Below are 17,740 nucleotides of genomic sequence, written 5' to 3'. Positions count from 1 at the left end.
GTTGATAGGTCCTCCTGTTCTGCCACAGCTCTTAGAACCGTCAGATTCTCCAGTGGAGGGAGAAAGGATCCAAGTACAAGACAAGATTTTTTTGGGCTGGGCTTTGTTTTTGGGCATGCAGATGTAGCACCTACCTCCGTAGGAGATCCTGATGTTAATGGCTTCTCTGTTCTGCCACAACTCTTAGAACCTTCTCCACAGGAGCTCCTGATGTTGATGAGTCCTCTGTTCTGCCACAACTCTTAGAACCTTCAGATTTTCCAGTGGAGGGAGCTCCTGATGTTGATGGGTCCTCTGTTCTGCCACAGCTCTTAGAACCTTCAGATTCTCCAGTGGAGGGAGAAAGGATCCAAGTACAAGACACTATGTTTGGGCTGTGCTTTGTTTTTGGGCATGCAGATGTTGCACCTACCTCCACAGGAGCTCCTGATGTTGATGGGTCCTCTGCTCTGCCACAACTCTTAGAACCTTCACCACAGGAGCTCCTGATGTTGATGGGTCCTCCTGTTCTGCCACAGCTCTTAGAACCTTCAGATTCTCCAGTGGAAGGAGAAAGGATCCAAGTTCAAGACAAGATTGTTTGGACTGTGCTTTGTTTTTGGGCATGAGGATGTAGCACCTGCCTCCGAGGAGCTCCTGATGTTGATGGGTTCTGTGTTCTGCCACAACTCTAAGAACCTTCAGATTCTCCAGTGGAGGGAGAAAGGATCCAAGTACAAGACAAGATTTTTTGGGCTGGGCTTTGTTTTGTTGTTTTGAGCATGCAGATGTAGCACCTACCTCCGTAGGAGATCCTGATGTTGATGGCTTCTCTGTTCTGCCACAACTCTTAGAACCTTCAGATTCTGCAGTGGAGGGAGCTCCTGATGTTGTTGGGTTCTCTGTTCTGCCACAACTCTTAGAACCTTCTCCACAGGAGATCCTGATGTTGATGGGTCCTCTGTTCTGCTACAACTCTTAGAACCTTCAGATTCTCCAGTTGAGGAAGAAAGGATCCAAGTACAAGACAAGATTTTTTGGCTGTGCTTTGTTTTTGGGCATGCAGATTTAGCTCCTACCTCCATAGGAGCTCCTGATGTTGATGGGCCCTCTGTTCTGCCACAACTCTTAGAACCTCTTGGTCCCCACTGACACTTGGTTAGAGGTAGAGGACTACTTACACCGGGATCATTTAAGTGTTAGTGATTCACAACAATATAACAATGCTCAGAAAATGAGGCCCAGACCACTAAATAACACATTAGGTAAAAGTATTATAGGAAAGTAGGTAAACAGTACAAGACTTGGCATCAAACAAATAAAACACATAAAAGCTGCAAAACTGAATAAGCTGACCAGTGGCTTGTAACAGGAAAGACTAACTGAACTGCGGCAGTGTTAAATAAAGTTTTAACTGAAATAACTACTACAGAGTTCTTGAGTGCACTCTATTAAGATACCCCAGATGTGAGTATCCGTAAGTGTTTCTGGGTAGGGTACCCTATAAAGGTGGTGGCACAGTACTTGGCGCCTTAATATTAGTGTTGGCCGGCTTTGCGGTGGGGCCCCTCTGTCAGTGGTGCACGAAAGTCTGTCTCTTTAAGAGTATGAGGTGAATAGCTGTTTAGTAATGAGCGGTCTATGTGGAACAGGATGTAGCAAGGTGTTGAATGTGGGTTCTCCTCTCACCACTCCTGGAAGGCGACCAAGGAGGAAATTGTGACCGCACAAGAGGAACCTTTCCAATACACGGGCAACAAAGAAGCAATGGCAACAACACAAACCAAGACAAATACAGGAACATCCAATCCAATCAGGATTTCTCTTGCATCAATGGACCTTTTGATAGGAAGCCGTTGGCTGCAGTACAACATCGATCTTTTCATGGTCCAGCCAATGTATAACCCTTCAGAAATGTAATATATATTTTTCCCTCAGTTATTCGAGATTTTATTGTTAATATAAACTTTGTATGTTACTTTGTATGTTTAACTTTTATTATTCTGATTTTCTAATACAAAAAGGAAGACTACAATTTACAGTAATCTGTTTTGAGTCCGTTTTTTTTTTTTTAACCACTTGCCTACCGGGCACTTAAACCCCCTTCTTTACTGGGTCAATTTTCAGCTTTCAGCACTGTCGCATTTTGACAATTGGGCGGTCATGCAAGATTATACCCATATGAAATTTGTATAATTTTTTTCTCACAAATAGAGCTTTCTTTTGGTGGTATTTAATTAAAGCTGGGCACTTTACTTTTTGCGCTATAAACAAAAATTGGAAAAAAAAAAGTTTCTTTGTTTCTATTATAACATTTTTCAAACAGGTAATTTTTGATGAAGCAGCACTGATGGGCACTGATAGGCAGCACTGATGGGCACTGATAGTTAGCACTGATAGGCGGCACTGGTAGGCAGCACTAATGAGGTGGCACGGGTAGGCGGTACTGATAGGCAGCACTAACGAGGTGTCACGGATAGGCGGCACTGATAGGTGGCACTAATAGACAGCACTGATAGGTGGCACTGACTGGCATCACTGCTGGGCACTGACTGGTGGCACTGCTAGGCATTGACTGGCGCAACTGCTGGGCAATGACTGGCACAACCGCTGGGCACTGACTGGTGGCACTGACTGGCAGCACTGCTGGGCTGCACTGATGGGCACAGGTGGGTGGCACTGGTGGGCGGCACTGCTGGGCACAGGTAGGTGGCACTTTTGGGCACAGGTGTGTTGCACTGCTGGGTGGCACAGGTAGGTGCACTGCTGGGCACAGGTGGGTGCACTGCTGGGCACAGGTGGGCGCACTGCTGGGCACAGGTGGGTGGCACTGCTGGGCACTAATCATCAGGGCACTGATCATCAGGGCACTGATGATCGGTGCCGATCCCTGCTCTGACAACTGCCGGTTCTCGGCAGTACTTTCCTCCCACTCTGACAGCATGAGGAAAGTGCAGCCGAGAACCGGCAATTGCATTTCCCGGTGATCAGCGTGTCATTGGACACAGCTGATCACGTGGTAAAAGGCCGCTGTGATTGGCCTTTTACCACATCACGTGGTCAGCTGTGTCCGTAGGACACAGCGATAACGGAGATCACCGGGTGCGCGCCCCCGGGGGCGCGCAGGAGAGCGCGTTCTGGGAGGACGTCATATGATGTCATTCGGCTATCTGCGATCAGCAATTAGTTAATAAAGGACCATAATACTTAGATGATTGGTGGAGTCCTAAAGGTAGGGAAAATGAAGCAGAGACATGTGGATGTGCATCAGTGGGGATTGATGCCAGGTGACAGCAGGGACTGTGGAGCAGGTAGAGAGTGAAGTGGTGAAGATGGGAACTAGGAAGCAGCAAACTGTGGATCTGCATCGGTGAGGACTGTTGGTCTGCGTCGGAGGGGGCAGTAGTCCGTCAACACTGGGGAGAGTGGAGTGGCTAATGACGGTGGTATTAGTAGGAAACGTGGAACCATATTGTAGGCAGCGTAATGTGGTAACAGCGGGGACTGCTGAACCAGTCACATAAAACAAGGGATTCTGTGAATGGACGAGGGGAGGGGTGGATAAATACAGTCTCATCTCTCATAGTTGTGACCGGCTTATAGTACAGCAAAGCAGAAGTCATTTGCCCTCCATTAACGTCAGTGGATGGCATCTGGCCCCTGATGTCATGAAAGAGCACCTGTCATAGCAAAGTGCTTTCACATAGGGGATTATGATGAGGGTCTAGTGTGAATGGCAAGGGGGGGGGAATCAGCTTCCTGACCATTATCCAAACAAGCAGTCTGGCAGGCCGGATCAGGGGGTCCCCACACAGGTCCTTTAACCCCTTGCCTACCGGGCACTTCTACCCCCTACCTGCCCAGGGCCAATTTTCAGCTTTCAGCATTGTCGCACTTTGAGTGACAATTGCGTGGTCATGCAACGCTGCATCCATATGAAATTTTGATAATTTTTTTCACACATATAGAGCTTTCTTTTGGAGGTATGTATTTGCCGCTGGGTGTTTTTTTTTTGTGCGCTATAAACCAAAAAAATAGAACAAACAATTTGAAAAAAAAATTTTTCTTTGTTTCTATTATTAAATTTTGAAAACAGGTAATTTTTCTCCTTCACTGATGTGCGCTGATGAGGTTGCACTTATAGGTGGCACTGATGGGGGGCACTGCTGGGCACAGGTGGCTCTGATGGGCACAGGTGGGCGGCACTGAGGGGCACAGGTGGGCGGCATTGATGGGAAGAGGTGGGCGGCACTGCTGGGCACAGGTGGGTGGTACTGCTAGGCACAGGTGGGTGGCACTGGTGGGCACAGGTGGGTGGCACTACTGGTAACAGACGGGCAGATTATGCATAATCGGCAGGCAGAAGTCAGGTCACAGGCCAAGGTCAGCAATGGCAGAGGCAGATCAGGCAAAGACAGCAGACAGAGGCAGAGTCCAGGAAGCAAGCCGAGGTCAGGGCAGGATGAGTTCAAGCGCGGTCAGGACAAGCCGGGTCAGTAACAGAAGGGCAGATTAGGCAGTCAGGTCACAGGTCAAGGTCAGCAATGGCAGAGGCAGATCAGGCAAAGACAGCAGGCAGAAGGCAGAGTCCATGAAGAAGCCTTCCACCCACAGACCCCCAACAGCCACTGGGCCAGGATGTTGGGGAAGAGGCCTTTGCCTCATCCACATATGGGAACAAGGTGCTTTGACAGAGGGGTCCCTCCTCCCCATGTTGAAGCCATATGGCCTGTTATGGTTCAGCAAGAGGTCTACAAGCTCCCCTTCCCCTTTCCTAGCTTGCCAGGCTGCATTTTCAAATAGGGGTGTTGTATGGATTTTTGGGGGACCCTGTGCTTTTTTTTTTCATAGGGTTTCACTTTGAAATCCATACATTCCAGAAGGTCCTGGTATGGAATTTGAGGGGGAACCCATGACATTTTGGTGTTTTGGTTACCCTTGTTTTTTTTTGCCTTCCTCTGGATCAACTGTGGGTGTAGGATTATAACCTTTTTTTTTTCTATGGTTGAACTGGATGGACTTTTGTCTTTTTTTAGCCAGACTAACTATGTAACTATGTAACCCTTAAAAGCCATACCAGACTTTTTGTTGGATAGCCACCAGCCCCACCCTCTTTGTTTACATTCAGCGGTCAGATGGAATTCTTGGCTTACAGTTTGATGGGTACAGGCAGGGAAGATTGCTAGGAAACCAGCCCTTGCCATTTCCCTCTGGCTCTCTAACAATCGATCTAAATAGGAAGCTGTCACATTTAGCAGCAGAAGAAATACCGCTGCAAAATATTTCCCTTTATTCTACAGCCAGAGGTTCTGATTAGCCAACAGCCCATTTGGTTTGGCTGTACACCGCACTACGAATGTGCAAAAGTCATCCTGGACATAGGTTTGGTCCGAATGCTAAACTAATACAAAATTTATGAAAAATATTTTTAAAAAATACATTTAAAATATACTGTACGTCTTTAAAAATACAAATCTAAATTTTTGGAATGCATTTACAAATCTATGTAAAAATATATCGTTTTTTAAAATATATTCTTCAGATTTTTTTTTAACATATAAAAAAGTAATTTTAACATATATTTTACATATATTTGTAAATCGATTCCAAAAATTTAGATTTGTATTTTTAAAGACATGCAGTATATCTGAAATGTATTTTTAAAAATATTTTTCATATATTTTGTAATAAAAACACATTTCAACATGCAATATATATATATTATTTATTAAAATCTATTTTGAAATATATTGAATATGGCCAAAATTGTTGCATTTCAAGTATATAGCAATATATTTGGGAAGAATATTTTTAAAATATATTTCAAATATATTTTTCTTCCATATGGGTGGCAAGTAGGGATTAGTTTAGCGTTCGGACCAAACCTATGTTATAGGTTCCAAAAATGTAGATTTGTATTATATTTGTAATATTATTATATTTTTGGAATGGCATTTACAAATATATGTAAAAAAAAATGTTAAAATTACTTTTTTATATGTTAAAAAAAATCGGAAGAATGTATTTAAAAAATTATATATATTGTATATACAGTATATCTGAAATGTATTTTTAAAAATATTTTTCATATATTTTGTAATAAAAACACATTTCAACATGCAATATATATATATTATTTATTAAAATCTATTTTGAAATATATTGAATATGGCCAAAATTGTTGCATTTCAAGTATATAGCAATATATTTGGGAAGAATATTTTTAAAATATATTTCAAATATATTTTTCTTCCATATGGGTGGCAAGTAGGGATTAGTTTAGCGTTCGGACCAAACCTATGTTATAGGTTCCAAAAATGTAGATTTGTATTATATTTGTAATATTATTATATTTTTGGAATGGCATTTACAAATATATGTAAAAAAAAATGTTAAATTTACTTTTTTATATGTTAAAAAAAATCGGAAGAATGTATTTAAAAAATTATATATATTGTATATACAGTATATTTGAAATGTATCTTTAAAAATATTTTTCATCTATTTTGTAATAAAAACGCATTTCAACATGCAGTACATATATATATGTGTGTGTGTGTGTGTGTGTGTGTGTGTGTGTGTGTATATATATATACGTGTATATATATATATATATATGTGTGTGTGTGTATATATTTATTTTTTTCAATTATTTATTTATTGAATTATATTATGAAATATTTATTTTATTTATTGAAATATATTTTATATATGTGTGTATGTATATATATATATATATATATGTGTGTGTGTGTGTGTGTGTATTTGTGTGTATATATATATATATATATATTTTTTTTCCAATCATTTATTTATTGAATTACATTATGAAATATTTATTTTATTTGTTGAAATATATTTTGAAATATATTGAATACGGCCAAAATTGTAGCTTTTGAAATATATGTCAAGATATTTGGGAAGAATATTTTTAAAATATATTTCAAATATATTTTCTTCCATGTGGGCACTACCTGCAGTTTCAGAACAACGTATTTAAAGAAGCACTGGGGTCTTTCAAACTTCTACTTAGGGTTTTAATTATTTAGTGTTGCATAGTTATGAATTTAAAGTCAAATAGTTTCCATTGTTTGGGTTTGAATTCTGGCGCGATATATGGAACAAGACTGAAGTCGAAGTATTGAAGACTAGCTTTTTATATTCTCCACAAGGTGGTGATCTCACTTCCTGTCAGTGGGCCGCACACATGGGAAGCTATGTTAGGTAAAGACAGGAAGTGATGTCACCTATAAACAGGAAGTTCTGGGTAAAAGGCGAGTCGAGAGGAAGTAGAGAGGAGACCTTGATGGAACCGACGGTTGAGGAAGTAATAGGGTACTTGATTACATGGCAGAAGACAGGTGAGCGTGCCGGAAACAAAGACATCAGTGCTGACTTGCCTACTGTCCCGGACTTAGACGACTCCTAAGTGAGAAACCAGCAGAGAAGATCGCTGCAAACTCCTCACGTCCTCGACTTTGTCTATGTCAGCTTCTCCGCTTTGGTAAGCATTACGGTCTGCCCTACTTCAGGACCAACTGACTGAAGAAGATCCTCATCCCTTGAGCATTCACACTCATGAACATCTCAGTTGTCTCCTCCTTCTTCTCCTCCTGGTGCTATCACCAGGAGGAGGAGAAGAAGGAGACAACCCAGATGTTCATGAGTGTGAATGCTCAAGGGATGAGGCTCTTCTTAAGTCAGTTGGTCCAAGCGACCAACACCAACATCCTATGATGTTGGTGTTGGTCCCCATGGTTGAAAGTAAACTCCTGGCCAAATGGCAGGGCCCGTATGAAGTGTTGGAAAAAAATGGGTGACGTAAATAATAAAATTAGCCAACCAGGAAGAAGAAAACCTGAGCTAAAACCCTAGAAGGATAGGGAATCCTTGGTCGCTTGGACTACACCGCTTCCTGCTCCACCTAACTTGGTTATCCCAGAGATCGGGATAGCGGAGACTCTATCGAAACCTCAGGAACGGGAAGCTTCGTAATAAAGACAAATTCTCAGCATTTCCTGGGTGGTTGTCTTCTGGGAATGAGCAGGACATTTTGACCCCATCAGGAGAAAGGGTCAAGTTGAAACCCTACCCTATTCCAGAAGCCAGGCGAGAGGCAATTTGCCAAGAAGTAAAAAAACATGCTTGAATCGGGGGTTATGGAGGACACAAAAAGTGACTGGTCCAGTGCCTACTGTGGTGGTGCCCAAACCAGATGGAAGTTGGTGGTTTTGTAAAGACTTTCCCCAAGTGAATAAAATCACTAAGTTTGACACCTATCCCATGCCACGCATAGACAAATTGATCGATCGCCTATGGAAAGCCCAGTTAAGGGCGACGTTGGACCTGACCAAAGGGTATTGGCAGATTCCTCTTTCAGAATCAGCCAAGGAACTCCAGTATCGGAGGATGCCTTTTGGGTTGCAGAATGCTCCAGCAACATTTCAACGGGTGATGTATAAGACCCTCAAGCCCGACTGAGCCTATGCTGCTGGTCATCCACAGTGAGGATTGGGACTCACATTTACCAAAAGTCCAGGCTGTATTAGATCTAGAAAGCCAGATTTACAGCCAATCCAAAAAAATGTACCATTGGGCTACTGTAGAGGAGGCCAAATATCTAGGATATACCGTGGGGAGAGGTCTGAAAAAGCCCCAGGTCAACAAACTGGAGGCTATTCTAGGTTGACCATGCCCCACCAACACGAAGCAGGTGCAAGCGTTTTTGATTAGTACCGGCGCTTTATTCCTCGTTTTGCCTTGAAGACTGCTCCCACAACCAATTTGACAAAAGGGAAGGAGTCTGTCATGGTCAAAGACCCCTAAAGCAGAGGCAGCTTTTGTGGCCTTAAAACAGGCCTTATGTAGATGGCGAGTGTCTTTGAGGGACTTTGTGGTCCAGACTGATGCATCAGATGTTGGGAGCTGTGTTGTCTCAGGTTTTCAAGGGGGGAGAACACCCCATCATTTACCTCAGCCAGAAGTTGAAGCCCCAAGAAGAAAATGATGCCATCAATGAGAATGTTTAGCAATAAAATGGGCTTTAGATTGTCCCCAGTACTATCTATTGGTTAGACAATCTGAACTGGTAACAGATCATGCTCCTGTAAAGTGGATGGCACAAAACAAAGAGACCAACAGGAGGCTGAATAGGTGGTTCCTGGTCCTTCAAGAATGTAGTGTTACAGCGAAACACCGCCGCAGTGTTAGAATGGGGAATGCAGATGCCCTGTCCGAAGTCCACGCATGCCTGGCTACCTCTGTTCCAACCCCAGGTTTGAAACAAGAGGTGGCTGGGGGGGGGGGGGTATGTGATAGGATGTCAAGAAGTAAGGGTTGTGTCCAAGACGGGAGGTATATTTGTCCCAGATTCATGCTCTACACCGACTGTTTTTGTCTCATGTGAGCCCTTTTGGCTCACTCAGGGGTTGACAATCTCAGCTGTAGTAGGTTGGGCTCCATAAAACTCCCAGGCTGCTTAGGGAGAATGCTCCGTCCTTGAACCAGCTTTCTATGCTCTCCAGTCTGTCCTGCACCGAAAACTGGTTCCATCCTGGAGCCATCTTTCTGTGCTCCTCAGTTTGTCCTGCACTGGAAACTGGTTCCATCCTGGAGCCATCTATCTGTGCTCCCCAGTCTGTCCTGCACCGAAAACTGGTTCCATTCTGGAACCATCTTTCTGTGCTCCCCAGTCTGTCCTGCACGGAAAACTGGTTCCACCCTGGAACCATCTTTCTGTGCTCCCCAGTCTGTCCTGCACCGAAAACTAGTTCCATCCTGGACCCAGCTTTCTGTGCTCCCCAGTCTGTCCTGCACCGAAAACTAGTTCCATCCTGGACCCAGCTTTCGGTGCAGGACAGACTGGGAAGCAATCACTGCCATGGTGAGATTATGTCTGTGTGACTATGGACCCCGACATACTCTGTGTGGAAGCCAAGTGTCTGGGCAGCAGTAGGCTGTTTCCGGACAAGTAGTTAGGTTCCCATGTTTGCAGTTGGACGCCCAATGTGGCAAGGGTTTCCGATCTGTCCGATTAAGTGACCTCTGTGATAGCCAATTGGTCACATGCCCGCCTCCTGGAATCTAGAAGCTCGTAAAGAGCCGGGAGGTGTGTCAGCGCCAAGGGGTTATAGCAACAAAGTAGGATCCAATGTGTACCAAATCTTGGCCATCCGTTTAAGATGATGCATCTTGAAAGAAGGTCCATGACATGCTTCCTTGGCCAAGCCATGCAGTCCCTGATGCTAGCTTTTGGTGAGATGACCAGATAGCTGGAGAAACTGTAATCATCCTGAGACAATGCAGATAATTCTGCTTATTATTGGTCAACAGGGAGAAGAATCCTGTATGGATCACATGACCACATCAATGAGGATGGATGGTGACCAACATCTTGTGAATGAGAAGATATTAGAACTTACCCTGGAGATCATCTACCTGCTGACCGGAGAGGTGAGGAGGATTCTGGGAGGTCACATGACGTCACTCTTATCTCTATTAATAAAACACGGACCTGACCGGAGAGGTGAGGAGGATTCTGGGAGGTCAGATGACATCACTCATCTCTATTAATAAAACACAGACCTGACCGGAGAGATGAGGAGGATTCTGGGAGGTAACATGACATCACTCATCTCTATTAATAAAACACAGACCTGACCGGAGAGGTGAGGAGGTTTCTGAGAGGTCACATGATGTCACTCTTTTCTCTATTAACAAAACACAGATCTGACCGGAGAGGTGAGGAGGATTCTGGGAGGGTCGTGTGACATCAGTGTTGCTTTTTCAATACAGAGTTTTCCCTTTATGAAATCTGGTGACCATTTGACCATCAAGATGCCTCCACCTTCCTCCCTGACACCTGAGCGAAACAAGCAGAAGATTCTAGAAGTCACCCAGAAGATGATGGAGCTGCTGACAGGAGAGGTGAGCGGTGCCGGGAATTCTGGGACATTCTCCAGTAACAGACAAGGGATGTGTCTGGATGGTGATTGTATCATTGTGTGTGTCAGGTTCCTATAAGGTGTCAGGGTGTCACTGTCTATTTCTCCATGGAGGAGTGGGAGTATTTAGAAGGACACAAGGACCTCTACAAGGACATCATGATGGACAATCAGCCGCCCCTCACATCACCGGGTAAGAGGAGACTTTATTGTAAAGGAGAGAGCAGTACGGAGGGTCCACCTAGATCCCCCATCATCTGGTAAACACATAGAAACAATGGATTCAGTCAGTGTGTGTGTTTCCTACAGATGGATCCAGTCATGGGAACCCACCAGAGAGATGTCCCCGTCCTCTGTATTCCCGGGATACCACACAGGAAGGTCACACCATCCCCCACCATCATCAGGTAGATGGATCCAGTCATGGGAACCCACCAGAGAGATGTCCCCGTCCTCTGTATTCCCAAGATTCCACACAGGAAGATCACACCATCCCTCACCATCATCAGGTAGATGGATCCACTAATGGGAACCCACCAGAGAGATGTCCCCGTCTGTATTCCCGGGATTCCACACAGGAAGGTCACACCATCCCTCACCATCAGCAGGTAGATAGCGAGTTAACATGTACACCTAAAAACCTAATTTCAAGCAATAGCATAACATTCTTCCTTATTTTACATTCGTTATAATAACTTCGGGGTTTAGGCTCTATCACTGAAAGACATCAAAATTGAGATTAAAGAGGAAGAAGAAGAAACGTTGGTGAGTGGAGATCAGCAGTCTATGGAGGAGGGGGAGATGATTATGGAAAGTAAACCAGAGGAATCTTCTCTACATATGGACACAAGTAAGTCATAAACAATAAATGCAGAAACCATTCACAAAGTTTACCAAATACATTTTGGCCCAAATTTATGAAGAATTTTTTTTTTTTTAATGCAGAAAGTAACAAATTTCGGGTTTTTTTGTTTTAAAAAATGTCAGTCTTTTATCATTTATATAATAAGAAACCCAGTGGTGATCAAATATCACCAAAAGAAAGCTTTATTTGTGAGAAACAAATGATATAAATTTCAATTGGGTACAGTGTTGTATGAATGCGCAATTACCATTTAAGGCAGCGCAGTGCTAAATAGCAAAAAATGGCCTGGTCATGAAGGGGGTAAAGCCTTCTGCAGTTCAAGTGCTTAAAAAGACATACATTGAGTTCAACAAATGAGGAGAAGATACTGGACACCATATGAAAGGTCCATCTCCATTCCTCCATATAACGTCATGTTCCCAACAAATGTGGAGGAGATACTGGACACCATATGAAAGGTCCATCTCCATTCCTCAATATACCGTCATGTTCCCAACAAATGAGGAGGAGATACTGGACACCATATGAAAGGTCCATCTCCATTCCTCAATATAACGTCATGTTCCCAACAAATGAGGAGGAGATACTGGACACCATATGAAAGGTCCATCTCCATTCCTCAATATAACGTCATGTTCCCAACAAATGAGGAGGAGATACTGTACACTATATGAAAGGTCCATCTCCATTCCTCAATATAACGTCATGTTCCCAACAAATGAGGAGATACTGGACACCATATGAAAGGTCCATCTCCATTCCTCAATATAACGTCACGTTCCCAACAAATGAGGAGGAGATACTGGACACCATATGGAAGGTCCATCTCCATTCCTCAATATAACGTCACGTTCCCAACAATTGAGGAGGAGATACTGGACACCATATGGAAGGTCCATCTCCATTCCTCAATATACCGTCGCGTTCCCAACAAATGAGGAGGAGATACTGGACACCATATGAAAGGTCCATCTCCATTCCTCAATATAACATTATGTTCCCAACAAATGAGGAGGAGATACTGGACACCATATGAAAGGTCCATCTCCATTCCTCAATATAACGTCATGTTCCCAACAAATGAGGAGATACTGGACACCATATGAAAGGTCCATCTCCATTCCTCAATATAACGTCATGTTCCCAACAAATGAGGAGGAGATACTGGACACCATATGTGAAGGTCCATCTCCATTCCTCAATATAACGTCATGTTCCCAACAAATGAGGAGCTCTGACACCATGTAGCGTTGGAACAATATTATAATCAAGAAGTCCTTGTCATGTTTTTACTTCCTGTACAGATGGACAATATGTTCCGAACAGGAAAAGCTCTGAGGAACATCTCATTTTATCTCGGTTTCGTAATGCAGAAGACAATGGTGCTGCACGATGTTCTCCAGGAAAGAATCCCATCGCTCGGAACACTCACCACTGTTCTTACTCCTTGGAGCGTCCAATGGAAACGTCTATTCCTGAGGGACCTTCTGATAGATCACATATCATTCCAGATATCCATCTGGGATCTCACAGAAGAGATCCATCAACAGATCCGTCTCATCCCAAGGGATCTTATTTAATCCACAACGTCCACATAGGAGAGATTTCGTTGTCATCCTTTCAGTGCAATAAATCTCACGCCGTATACAAACGACTTGTAAAACAGGAGAGAAGTCATAAGCGTGAGCGTCCTTTCCCATGTTTAGCGTGCGGGAAATGTTTCAGTTCCAAAGAAAATCTTCATAAACATTGCAGGATTCACATGAAAGAGCGTCCTTTCTCCTGTTTGGAGTGTGGGAAATCTTTCATTTACAATAGGGAGCTTATCAATCACCAAAGAAGTCACACGGGCGAGCGCCCTTTCTCGTGTTCAGAGTGTGGGAAATCTTACCTTCAAAAAGGAGACCTTCTTAAACACCAGAGAACTCACACGGGCTGTTTCCCTTTTACGTGTTCGGAGTGCGGGAAAAGTTTCAACAAGAAAGGGACGCTTCGTGAGCACCAGAGAATTCACACGGGCGAGCGTCCTTTCATGTGCCCGGAGTGCGGGAAATCCTTCACTATGAAAGGAGACCTTGTTAAACATCAGAGAATTCACACGGGCGAGCGCCCTTTCGCGTGTCTAGATTGCGGGAAATGTTTCACTATGAAAAAAGACCTTCTCAGGCACCAGAGGATTCACACAGGCGAGCGTCCTTTTTCATGTTTGGAGTGCAGTAAGAGTTTTACACAGAAAGGAAGTCTAGTTAGACATGAGAGAATTCACACCGGCGAGTGCCCTTACCCATGTTTGGAGTGCGGGAAATGTTTCATTAGGAAAGCAGAACTTCTTAGACATCAGAAAAGCCACAGCAGTGAGCCTCCTATTTGACGTACAAAGTGTGGGAAATGTTTCAGTAAGAAAGCAGAGCTTCTTAGATGGCAGAAAAGCCACAGGGTTGAGCCTATTTGACGTACAAAGTGTGGGAAATGTTTTAGTAGGAAAGCAGAGCTTCTTTGACATCAGAAAAAAGCCAAAGGGGTGAGCCTCCTACTTGATGTACAAAGTGCGGGAAATGTGTTATTAGGATAGCAACGCTTCCTAGACATCAGAATAGTCACCGGGTGAGCCTTCTATTTGATGTGCAAAGTGTGGGAAATGTTTCAAAAAGAAACCAGAGCTTCTTAGACATCAGAAAAAAGCCAAAGGGGTGAGCCTCCTATTTGATGTGTAAAGTGCGGGAAATGTTTCATTAGGAAAGCAGAGTTTCTTAGACATCACAAAAGCCACAGGAATGAGCTTCCTATTTGATGTGTAAAGTGCGGGAAATGTTTCATTAGGAAAGCAAAGCTTCTTAGACATTGGAAAAGCCACAGGCGTGAGCCTCCTATTTGATGTACAAAGTGCAGGAAATGATTCATTGGGAAAGTGGAGCTTCTTAGACATCAGAAAAGCCACAGGGGGGAGCCTTCTATTTGACCAACAAAGTGCGGGAAATTTTTCAATAAGAAAGCAGAGCTTCTTAGAAATCCGAAAAGTCACAGGGGTGAGCCTCCTATTTGACAGACAAAGTGTGGGAAATGATTCATTAGGACTGCAGAGCTTCTTAGACATCAGAAAAGCCACAGGAGTGATCCTCCTATTTGATGTACAAAGTGCGGGAAATGTTTCAACCTAAAACGAAGCTTTATTAAAACATATAGCTTGTCTGTCTTCTGGACCACATTTGGGGTCTCCTTTCCTCACCATAAGGGTGATCGGCGGGGCGGGGGAGGATTACTGGAACCGATCCCCTGTATGGCTCCCTCTGCAGCAGCTGAAAGCCGTCATCTTCCCCTCCCCCTCCCGCTGGCTGTCATCTGCTGCAGAGATTTATGCAGGGGATCAGTTCCAGTAATTACCCCCCCGCACCCTCCCTGTGGACCAGACGTTTCCCCCTGTGTGTTCCCACCCCCGCAGTGCTGCAGCTTCCCTCTTTTCCTTCCCACCGGCAGCACACAATAGGATCCTATAGGATAGTGGGGGAAAGGTCCGGTAAATATGTCACATTTACCAGCCCCTTCCTTTCCTGAATGAGCACAATGAGTGATCAGTGCCAGTCATTAACAGTGTTCATTCATAACTGAAGCATAGTAAACTGTGTTTTTTTTTGGGAGGGGAGGGGGCTGTCAGGTTGGCTGTATGTGGTTTCTAAATTTGTCACAGTTGCCAGCCCCTTCCCTTCAAGAATGAACACAGTGAGTGATTGGTACTGATCACTCACTGTGTTCATTCGTAACTGAAGCATGGTAAACTGTGTTTTTTTGGTAGAGGGCTGTCAGGTTGGCTGTACAGGGCCCTGTGGTTTCTAAATATGTCAGTTGCCAGCCCCTTTCCTTCATGAATGAACACAACGAGTGATAGATACTGATCACTCACTTTGTTAATTCATAACTGAAGCATTGTAAAATGTGTTTTTTTTGGGAGGGGAGGGGGCTGTCAGGTTGGCTGTATGGGGCCCTGTGGTTTCTAAATATGTCATATTCACCAGCCCTCCCCTTCATGACTGAACACAACAAGTGATCAATACCGATCACTCACTGTGTTCATTCATAACTGAAGCATGGTAAACTGTGTTTTTTTGGTAGGGGGCTGTCAGGTTGGCTGTACAGGGCCCTGTGGTTGCTAAATATGTTAAATTCACCAGCCCCTTCCCTTCATGAATGAACACAACGAGTGATCGGTACTGATCACTCACTTTGTTCATTCATAACTGAAGCATTGTAAAATGTGTTTTTTTTGGCAGGGGAGGGGGCTGTCAGGTTGGCTGTGTGGGGCCCCGTGGTTTCTAAATATGTCAAATTCACCAGGCCCTCCCTTGTATTCATTCATAACTGAAGCATAGTAAACTGTGCTTTTTTGGGGGGAGGGAGGGGGGCTGTCAGGTTGGCTTTATGGGGCCCCGTGGTTTCTAAATATGTCAAATTCACCAACCCCGCCCCTTCATAAATGAACACAACGAGTGATCGGTGTCGATCACTAACTGTGTTCATTCATAACTGAAGCATAGTAACCTGTTTTTTTTTTGGGAGGGGAGGGGGCTGTCGGGTTGGCTGTATGGGGCCCCCATGGTTTCTAACAGCAGCCCTGCAAATGATCTCAGCCTGCTAGAGAACAACTGTAACCCCTCAAACCTCATTCTTTGAAGAGGGGGGCATACGCAAAGAACACAGCGGCTCTGACCTCACAAAGGTGGGTGACATACCGGAAATCGTGACCATACATAGGGCAATAGATGGGCAATCATGACAAGGAAAACCCTTTCAGCACCGTGGGCAACAAATAAGCAATGGAAACAATTCACAGCAACACAGGAACAACCAATGCAATCGCTTTCTTTCATCAATGGACCTTTTTAGAGGTTGCTATTGGCTGCAGCACATCCCTGTTCTTTTATGGATCTAGCCAATGGACAATTCTTAATATATATATATTTTTTTTACTTCAAAATTACTATCAAGTTCAAAGCTAGTTTTTTTCTTTTTCGTGTTAATATGACATTCTGACTTTGTAAAATAAACGAGAAATTGCGACACTTCTGTACCAATCTCCTTTCTGTATCAAATGACCAAATGCTGGGACTGTGGAGCAGGAACTACGGTGCGGGTGGAGCTGTGAATTTGGGGACTTTGACTTAACAAATCTAATTTCTTTAACAAATGAATATAATTCTTAGTTGATGGGTGATGCAGGAAGAGTGGAGTCGTGACGGTGGGGACTATGGAGTGGCAATGTATGGATCTGCATTGGCTGGGAGTGTGGACAGGTATCAGCTGGGACTGTGGAGCAGGAACTATGGTGCGGGTGGAGTGGTGAAGTTGGGGACTTTGACGTTACGGATCTCATTTCTTTAACAAATGACCATACCTCTTAGTTGATGGGTGATGCAGGGAGAGTGGAGTCGTGACGGTGGGGACTATGGAGTGGCAAAGTATGGATGTGCATCGGCGGGCAGTGTGGACAGGTATCAGCTGGGACTGTGGAGCAGGAAACCCAGGACAAATGCTATAACAAGGGAAGAGAGGGCGCACCAACCTTGTGCATTACCTGGAGGTAGCTTTATGGATTCAAAAATAGATATATACTCACAAACAGGCCGGAAACGCAGTTCTGGCACCTCTAGCGATGAATGTTTATAATGGCAAGGGGTGCTGGAGTGTGCTGGAGGGTCTGTTGAATGCTGGCTGCTGGGGGATCTATTGTTGCTGTGGAGGGAAAAGGGGTAATCTCCTGATGAGGGAGGTGTCTATTGTTGCTGAATAGGCAATTGTTACTAGGAGCAATCTAGTGTCGAGCGAGGGGTCTATTGTTGCTGGCTGCTGGGAGATCTATTGTTGCTGGGGGGATCTCTTGATGAGGGAGGGGTCTATTGTTGCTGAAGAGCCCATTGTTACTAGGAGGAATCTAGTATTGAGCGAGGGGTCTATTGTTGCT

The 17,740-nt window shown here is 44.1% G+C and overlaps 2 protein-coding genes across 2 annotated transcripts in view; both read left to right on the top strand.

The window, feature by feature from the left end:
- LOC149453363 (uncharacterized) overlaps positions 1 to 17,740 on the top strand; it is a 60,450-nt gene that overhangs the window by 8,097 nt on the left and 34,613 nt on the right. The gene's annotated exons all lie outside the window — the stretch shown is intronic.
- LOC149453364 (uncharacterized) lies at positions 7,218 to 16,841 on the top strand. Its single transcript, XM_089688394.1, has 7 exons — positions 7,218 to 7,483; positions 10,312 to 10,431; positions 10,774 to 10,905; positions 10,992 to 11,115; positions 11,232 to 11,530; positions 11,631 to 11,772; positions 13,092 to 16,841. Exons 2-7 carry the CDS (start codon positions 10,327 to 10,329, stop codon positions 14,156 to 14,158), a joined length of 1,869 nt encoding a protein of 622 aa, XP_089544520.1. The 5' UTR covers positions 7,218 to 7,483; positions 10,312 to 10,326; the 3' UTR covers positions 14,159 to 16,841.

Source organism: Staurois parvus, unplaced genomic scaffold, assembly GCF_062004578.1.
Source record: "Staurois parvus isolate SC_StPar_1 unplaced genomic scaffold, SC_StPar_1.0 ptg000449l, whole genome shotgun sequence".
NCBI lineage: Eukaryota > Metazoa > Chordata > Amphibia > Anura > Ranidae > Staurois > Staurois parvus.
The sequence above is the reverse complement of the archived record's forward strand: the minus strand, read 5'-3'. Positions and strand labels throughout refer to the sequence as shown.

What these genes read in the sequence shown, in the direction of transcription:
- LOC149453364 (XM_089688394.1), top strand. Translation starts at nt 10,327, where the DNA reads ATGGATCACATGACCACATCAATGAGGATGGATGGTGACCAACATCTT. An exon ending in TGGAGCTGCTGACAGGAGAG is followed by an intron (nt 10,906 to 10,991) that starts GTGAGCGGTGCC and finishes TGTGTGTGTCAG; the next exon opens with GTTCCTATAAGGTGTCAGGG. An exon ending in TTCTCTACATATGGACACAA is followed by an intron (nt 11,773 to 13,091) that starts GTAAGTCATAAA and finishes CTTCCTGTACAG; the next exon opens with ATGGACAATATGTTCCGAAC.